The 9,454-nt window shown below is 33.9% G+C and overlaps 1 protein-coding gene across 1 annotated transcript; it reads left to right on the forward strand.

Annotated features, from left to right (window-relative positions):
• Positions 1-8,001: 8,001 nt before the first annotated feature.
• On the forward strand, positions 8,002-8,582 carry LOC111909203 (pectinesterase inhibitor). Its single transcript, XM_023904984.2, has one exon. The coding sequence runs from the start codon at positions 8,016-8,018 to the stop codon at positions 8,532-8,534; it is 519 nt and encodes a 172-aa protein (XP_023760752.1). The 5' UTR covers positions 8,002-8,015; the 3' UTR covers positions 8,535-8,582.
• Positions 8,583-9,454: the final 872 nt, after the last annotated feature.

Consider the following 9,454-nt stretch of genomic DNA (forward strand, 5'->3'; position numbering starts at 1 on the left):
ATCCAAGCATTAGGGTTTGCATGAGCATATAGGATGTTCTTTTGGCTCAAACCCATCAATATGGTGCTTGTAGCCTCTAGAATATTGGATGCCATGCTGGAATGAGAATGATAATTGGTATTTGTCACTGCTATGTGTATGCTTTTAAAATTGTATACGGTTAGGATCTTATAGCCTTAGAATAATTGATTTGGCCTTATTTCTCGTTCCTTGTCTGGTTGTGGTCCTAGGGTGGAGTTTATTATTCGACAGTCTATTAGATCCTGTTATGTGTATAATTTGCATGCATAAGGCAGCCGATAGTGAGGATGGATGGATGTGGACAACATGGGTTGTGGTATGTGGGCCGAATGTTTTATGATATTTCTTTGGATCGGAGTGCTTTTTCACGAATGCTGCTTACTTTGAGCTTTGCGGAACTCTTGAATGATGGGAGCCAACTACTAAGTGGATATGACGATATCCAAGAGGTGGATGGCTGGCATCATGGGGAGTTCTTTAGTAGCTGATGGTAGGGCGAGGTTGGGAACCTAGGAAAGCCTAGGATATGCTCCGGTGAGTTAGTGGGGCGATTCAGTGAGGTTGGGATCCTAAGAGGTGCTTCAGTGGATATTGTGTTGCTATTTAGCGGATAGTTGGTGCATCAGTGGGGTAGGTGACTTAGAGGATTCGGTAGGATAGCTGAGGAAAGTATGGATATGTGTGGAAAGTAGTATGGGCCCGTTCTGCTGAAAGCACATGATCCATACTCGAATCGGTGAGAGTCTTGGAGAATTTAAGAAGCTTATTGGAAGGAGAATTCTTGGTTATGTTATGATAGTGGGGATAGCTGCATTTCCAGATGAAGATGAGTACGCAAGAGGGAAGGACCAGGGTTTGGTCCCGGCTCCGGTGGTGAGCCAGTTAGCGGAAGGACTGCCAGGATTTTGGATTCGCCTTGAATCTCTTGTGTCAGGCGGCAAGGATTGGTTGTGCGATCTATTGCACTTTCGAGATTAGAGACTATGTCTTGGGGATAGTTCGTAGCCCGGTTTAGGGTAGAGGTTGCTTCAGCTACTGCAGTTCAGCTGTGGACGATTGAGCTGGTGAGTGTGCCAGGGTGAGAGACCCTAAATGATATGATTTCTAGAGCTCAAGAGAAGGGGTTGATTTGGGGCACATTGGGAAGAGGGGACCAGATCAGATGCACATATTAGAGGGTCCCGGAAAAAGACCCAAGAGTTCAGGTCAGCTTTTGAGAGGCCAGTAGGGCCGGATTCAGTGCAGTACTTGCGGGAAACTACACGAGGGAGCTTTCGTTTCGAGGGTTTTAGTAAGTTAATCTTTGGGTTTGTTGCCCTGTTTGTGTTTGGACTCTTCATTCAAACATTTGTCATATGCCATTTACATACCGTGAGTTACGGGGTGGTTAGTGAAAAGTTGTTTCCCTCTTTGCTGGTTTGGAGCATTCATTGTTATCTAGGTCTAGGGTCGAGAATGGTTCAGGGACATGATGTGGGAGGTCTACGGACAGGATTGGTGACTCATCCATTATGTTTGGGTCGGATTTTGGAAGCGCCATGGGAAGTGGTTTACTGTTGAGGCTTTGGTCTGGACATCGGTTACTTGGACTTCAATATATAGGTGGGGCATCATTTCAGGGAGTCTGAGATTATTAGTCTCGCTAGGGTTTGGGAAGTGTTTGTCTGATCTTTAGGAGCTGCGTGGTCCTTGGGGACTTAGGTCGTAATAGAGCACCCGTACGGACAAGAAGCAGGTTGTCAGCAGTTGGTTATTAAAGAATAAGAAGGATTGGGAATCCTTCAAATCTTATATATTGCAAGGACTTAGTCGAATCTAAGTGGGGGAGAATCGCGTAGGTAATCAGGACAAGGACATGTATGAGACCGGGATAGGTTTCTCGTCGTCATTGAGGGAAAATGGCGGCCCAAGTGGCTATTTGGTTCGAGGGTTGTGCGAGTTTGGAGTTCGGTAAAACTCCCCAGTGTGTGAACCGTGTCTTTTTAGGGGTTTGATAGCAGGATTTGGGGAGGCAGGTTAGGACTCCAGTCATTAATTAAGTTCAGTTCAGGTGATCGGTCGAGTGTATGATTAACTCTGCATGGTTTAGAATAGATAGATTAGGGATAAGGTATTGGGCTACCGTTGTGTTAGGGTGAAAGTGTTGTAAGACTACGGGGGAGCCGTAGCATTCACTCATGTTAAGTGGGAGTGAAAGTGTTATAGGACTATGGGGGGAGCCGTAGCATTCACTAATGGTTAGTTATGATGAAAGTGTTGTAAGACTACGGGGGAGCCGTAGCTTTCACTAGTAGTCAGATAGTGTGGAAAGTGTTGTAAAACTACGGGGGAGCCGTAGCATTCACAACGGCCAGATAGTGCGGGAGATACAGACAGGCTGCAGGGTAGCTGTGGCATTAACAGATTCGTTCAGATGATTTAGGCCAGTGTAGGCCAGTTTGCAAGGTTGTGAGTAGGTCACAATATAATTGGAATCAGGGAACGGTAGGTCGAAGGAGACCGGTTGTGATGTAAGACTACAATTATTCTGGTAGCATTCACCTTTTGCGTCAGATTCAGTGGCGTCATATTGCCAGCCTATCATGATCGGAGGGATCATATGTATTGAAGGATTCATGAATGACTGTATAGATAGCATAGTTATCGTTAGACATTGTATCCTTCGGAGGTCGCTCGGGACCGCTACATGAGTTTTTGACCCCGCAATCGGTTATGTGTCTGATGATTCGAGTAGTTAACAGATAAGGTGAGATCAGAAGGGTCTCGGCTGCTCTCAAAAAGTATAAAGTGGCAGCAAGATGAGTTGGAGTGATTTCAGTGACTTGGGATCCGTGTGTTGAGTTGTTGTCAGTCGGGGCATATACTAAGTTGGTTACGGTCGGACTATACAATATCAGTAGCTGAAAAAACAGTTGGGAGGTAAGTGCAATGAAATGGGCAAAGATTCGGTCTAGGAGGTCTGTGAGGGAGACAGACCATCTCGAGACTTCAGGTTTCAGATTGAGTAAATAGGATCAGGTTGCAAGAAATTCGTTCATCTTTGAGTTTTAGAACCCTGTGGGGTCGGTTTTGGTTGCCTTTGAGAGGTTATGGTATGCTTGTGGTTGAGACCATGTCGTCCAAGTTGTCGGGCATGTAAGGGATGATAAGGAATGATTTCGAGGATGAAATCTAATTTAAGTGGGGGAGAGTTGTAACATTCTGTTTATTTAATAAATAAATAGATAAAAATTGATGAACGAATAGTCACCCTAAAACCAATAATATTTAGCAGAGAGTGGTTTCGGGGAGCCAAATGATATACTTTAGACTTTCAGGGGTTAAAGTGTAATTTCAGGACTTGTTTTGTAGAGATTTTTAGAGGACAAGGTGTGCTTGGTATCATCTGGACTTGATATGAAAGGATTTTGGATGGCTGGGGGGCAAAAAGGGTAAATTATGTACCTTAGTTGAAAAGAAATTGTTAAGCAAAGGGCTGTTTTGTAAAAATTCGGACTTAATTTGCAAAGGTTTTCAGGGGCAGGGTCTAAATGGTAAATTATGGGCTTTATTTGAAAGGGATGAGGTTGGAGGGACTAATTATGTAAATATGGGAAAGTGGCTCAGAACCGCGTATATAACCCATCCTATAAACCCTAAACCTAAGAAGTCATCGGCCACCACCCTTATTTCCCCTGTTTGCTGTCGCAAACCTCATGACCCCTGACCACCGGCTGTTGTTTCCTCACTTGTTGAAGTCGGAGCACCCTACGTCGCGGTCATCGTCGAAGTTGTGAAGCCACCGTGAGTCCTTGCTGTCGGTGACGACGGAAGCCATTGGGAAGGAGCCAATGAAGACCATCGGCGAAGCTTTAAGCGTCCGCTGCCACCCTTATTCTCCTGTTTCAGCCGCCGTTTTCCTCTTCTTCCTTCTGCTGCTGCTGTGGTGGTCGTTTTCAGGGGGAAACCGCCACCGTTTCCTTACCGTAAACACCCTTCATTTTTGTTTACGGTTGGATATGTCGTGTGCCGCCGCTACCGCTGTCGTTTTATACCATCGTCGCCGTTTGGCGCCACTAGGTGGGTGGCTGGGCTTGTTTACGGTCAGAAGTGCATGGTGGTGTTGTGTTCGAATGTTGTGGTGGCACAAGGCTGTTGGAACAATTCTTGGCCAAAGATCCGAAGGAAAACCCCACTGCCACCAGGAGCTACCGCCGACCACAACAAGGGTGGTTGTGTGTGTGATTATTTTGAGTGTATGTGTGTTTATTTGTGGTTATTTCATTGTAAAATGTAATTGGGAATTGTAATAATAAAAAGAAACCCTAACCGCCACCGTAAGGTGGTGGCTGCCGCCACCAGCCGCCATGTTGGGTGGCGGTGTGCTTATTATGTTTGATTAGTTGGGATGTTTGGACAAAGAGACTAAAACCAGAATGGGCCTAAGGGAACCCTAATGGGCTTAAAGATTTAGTTTTGGGCCTATTGGGCCGTGATTGGGTTGAAAACCCTAATTAGGGTTTAGAAAACCTTTATATTGGATATTGTATTTGGACTTATCGGGACTCGCATTTTTGGACCATTGGAGTGAAGTGACGACTCAAGCCCGATTTCATTGTATGTTTGGACTTAATGGATTAAGTCCTTAATGGGTTAAGTAGGAACACTTAACCCTAATCGTCATTTTATGTGAAAAACCCTAAAAAAATTGATCATACTTATTCTTTTAAATATTAATCATTCTTCAAGGTAATATAATATTGTTCTATAAAGTATGTTAAACATAAATATTATTATTTTTAACTAATTGGAATAACACATTTATCTTTGGTCGTACGTGAATAAAACCAAATATTTTTTATTTAATATCCATTTTATTGATTGTGATGGTTATGTAATTTAAAAATAACATTATGGTAAGTTTTTAATTTCGGTCATCATTACTATTCAAATGTGTTCTCATGGTAACTTAAAATAAAATTTTATTTTATTTTATTTATATTGCTATTATTTTTAATTAATTAAAAAACTTTTGAAATTATTCATTATTATAAAAAAATAGTTTTTTTTTTAATTTGAAATTTAGTTTTTACATTTAACATTATATTAATTTTCTTGAATTTAACAAAATACTTAACATAAAATATAATTATTTAGATTAATATCAATAACGTTGTAGTATTATATTTTATTGTCTTTTCCATCCAATCTTTATTCTAATAAAAGAGTAACTCTTTTGCCATGTGTCACCATGTTAGACATTGTAATTAATATCATGACACTTGTCAATCTATTAACACTTGTAATTAATATCATAACACTTGTCAATCTATTAATTCTTTATTTTAAATTTCAAATTTCAAAATTTAAATCACATTTTAATTACATTAAATTAATAATATTAGAATTAAAATAAAATAAAATTTATACCAATTATAATAAAATAAAATTTATATAAATTATAATATGATATATTTTACGTATTTATATGAATCAACGATTATAACTTTATATATAACTAAAAAATATATTTTATTTAATAAGTTATTTAAAATTATTAATTAATAGTTTTGAGTTTTTACTTAGAAAGTTTAATTAATTTTGTAACCGTGGTTACCACGGGTTATAAACTAGTATAAATTAATAAATTAAGGTTCAACCAAAATACCCATAATCTAACGGTATCTAGAATTTGAAAATGGCGTCATGATGTGGTTTAAGAATAAATTATGATCTCTTACAAAAATGCTAAAGATTGAAGAGTTGTCATTAAAATAAAATTTTGATGTAGTAATTAAATCAGAAATTGAAAAGATATAGGTAACTGTACCAGTAAAATGAACAGATGTTAAAAACAAATCTTAATATTCAAAAAATAAATTAAAATATCTTGAAAAAGATAAATAAAATATTTTATATTAATTGGTATGATTATTTCAATTTTTAAGAGATTAGGCCATCAGCAATGATAAAGATCATCATAGTTAATTAGTATGTATACTTGTAACCGTAATATGATCAAAATAAGTCACAATCAAGTGATAGTTAAATGTTTTCCAATTAAAAAAAGCTTTGCTTTAATATTCATATTTTTGCTTAAGAATATAAAAAATAAACATTATATATATATATATATATATATATATATATATATATATATATATATATATATATATATATATATATATATATATATATATATATATATATATATGGGAAAAGTGAATATACCCTTAAGGGTATATAAGCTTAGGTACCCAAACTCACCATACTACGTCGTTTTGTTGATATATTCATTATAATGTTCTTAAACTTCAACCCCTAACTTGATTTACTTTCAAGATTTTCGAAATTTCACTATAATCTTTGTCTTACACACATCTTTTTGTCGAACACCGACTCGGATTTATATATTTTAGTTGAAAATGAAAATTATGTAAGAGGAAGTTAAATGTGTAATTTATAAAAACCATGAAAGTAAATCAAGTTAAAAGTTAAATTATAAGAACATTGGACAACTAAAATGTATCATATGATACAAAATGACGTAGTATGGTGAGTTTGGGTACCCAAGCTTATATACTGTTAAGGGTATATTCACTTTTCCCTATATATATATATATATATATATATATATATATATATATATGCGGGAAGTGAATATACCCTACAATGTATATAAACTTAGGTATCCGAACCACCATATTATCTTGTTATTATAACATATATAGATCATAATCGTCCAAATTTTTTATATTCAACTTCTTATTGATTTACTTTCAAGATTTATAGAAATCTTGCTATTATTTTCCTCTTACATAATTTTCATTTGCAACTATTATATATATATATATATATATATATATATATATACACACACACACACACACACATATAGTCTGGTAGTTGTTCGATAAAAAAACGTGATATAAAAGAAAGATAATGGTGAAATTTCTAAATTTTTCGGAAGTAAATCAAGTTTGGGGTTAAATTTTAAAAACGTTATATGATTATAATGCATATATGATACAAAAACGATATATTATGATGAGTTTATGTAGCTAAACTTATATACCTTCTAAAGTTTATTCACTTTTTTCTCTCTCTCTCTCTCTCTCTCTCTCTATATATATATATATATATATATATATATATATATATATATATATATATATATAGGGCTAGGTTCATGTGTTTCTTATATTTATTGTGTGCTAGAATGCACAAATATGAATTTAATAAAATTAAATAATTAATTAATTAAATAAAAATAGATTTTAAATGATTTCCATAATTGTATGTATATTTAATGATATTCATAATTATAATTCACTTTTTATGTAAGCTAATTAAATTATTCATTAATGTCAGCAATAACATTATTTCAGAATAAATTCGCATCTAGGTTTTCATGTATGGGTTCGTGTTTCGTTTATGGACTTACTCACTGAAAATACAACAAAGTTGCATAGAACATGAAGAACAAGAGTGTATTCTACTATAATATACTCTCATTCTGTTATAATATATATTCTTTTAGAATGAACTCTCATTATGCTAGAATAGACTCTTGTTCTCCATGTTTCAGACAATTTTGTTGTATTTTGAGTGAGTGAATCATGAAACAAAATACGAAGACATAAATGAAAACTTAGATGCAATTTAATTCTGAAAGAATATTATTGCTGATATTAATGACAGTTTTAATTAGTTTCTATAAAAAAATTCTAATTATGGAGATCATTTAATATACATATAATTCTAGAAATCATTTAATATCAATTTTTATTTGATTAAATAACAATATATTTTTTACTAAATTCTTATTGGTGCATTTTAATACTGAGAAACGTTTTAACCTATATATATATATATATATATATATATATATATATATATATATATATATATATATATATATATATATATATATATATATATATATATAAGTTGTAGTAACCTTTGTACATAACAATTTGAAAAGAACAAAAGTCAAGAAAAGTGAAGAAAAGGAGATGAAAATTTCGCTCAACAACCCTCTCTTGTTTTTGCTCTCGATATTTCTTTCCTCCAGCACTTTCACAACTGGCGACTTAATCAATGAGATTTGCCAACAAACCATTGATCCTTCTTTATGTTCCAACTCTTTTCATTCAGACCCTAGATCAACCAATGCAAGTCTTATAACCCTTGGCCACATCTCCATCAAGAACGCCCAAAAGAGCGCTAAAGCTGTCAGAAAACTTATACATTCCGTCTCATATTCTGGTAACTACACAGAATGCATATCACTCTATGAAGATGCCACTGTCAACCTAAATAAATGCAAGAAAGCTCTTAAAGCACATGACTATGGAGAATTGAATACATTTGTATCTGGTGCTATGACAGATGCTAGCATGTGTGATGGTAGCTTCGGTAGAGGTGTACAAGGGCCACCCCAACTCAAGTTTGCTAGCATAAAGTTACAAGGTTTATGCAATATAATATTAGTCATTTCAAATGCTTTATCAGGAATCAATATGCCCGTTTGATTTTGTATGATTGTAACTTGATTGATGCAATTTGGTTATGAACTATGTTTTGATTTTTAATTGTTGTTTGTTGTGATATTCTTATTTAGTTATTTATTATTTATTAATATAAACAATTCTGGTCCAAAATTAATTGCAATCAATGAATTGACAAAAAGAGTGTAAAAGCATTGATAAAAAGTAATCCAAATGACGGCATTTAATTTTGAAATTTTGTTTTTTAGTATTAAAATATTTTATTACTATAAAATATTGTTACAATGATAAATAATTTAAGGGACATAGATATTTAGGTATTTTTTGTTTTTTCTGAGGTAAAATGTATGCAGTCTGTGGACCACATCTGTAGACCTCTGCAGTAGAAGAGGTGAACCAAACGTCTGCAGTCTGAAAAAAGAAGACTGTTTGTTTTTTTAACATCTGCAAGCTATTAAAATAAATTGAATTTTTTAAACTACAAAGTGATTTTTTTAATATACTTATGACTTTGTTATAAACAATTAACAAATCTAAATCAATTTTTATGTATTATTGTATAAAAAGTGAAAATAAAAATGGTACAAATTAACGTATATATTTGATAAAAACCAATAATTTTGGTCGCAAAGTTATACTTAAACATTGTAATTAGGAATCAAAAAATTTGATATATAAATGAATGAAAATAAACTTTGGTTTTTTCAATTAAATCAATTAAAAACATGCCATAAATATTTTTTTTCTAAGAAATTGACGATGTTTTATTAAATAACGTTTTATAAAATTTGGCACAAAAAATATAAGAGTATATTATTAATTTTTTTTTATATTTATATAAACAATTTCAACGACCATTATTGTAATAAACTTTCATTTATAAATTTGTCAAAATATCATGTTTGTGTCGTCGAGCTTTTTTTTTAAGTATTGTAACTTTTTTT

This window comes from Lactuca sativa, chromosome 1, assembly GCF_002870075.4.
Source record: "Lactuca sativa cultivar Salinas chromosome 1, Lsat_Salinas_v11, whole genome shotgun sequence".
Taxonomy (NCBI): domain Eukaryota; kingdom Viridiplantae; phylum Streptophyta; class Magnoliopsida; order Asterales; family Asteraceae; genus Lactuca; species Lactuca sativa.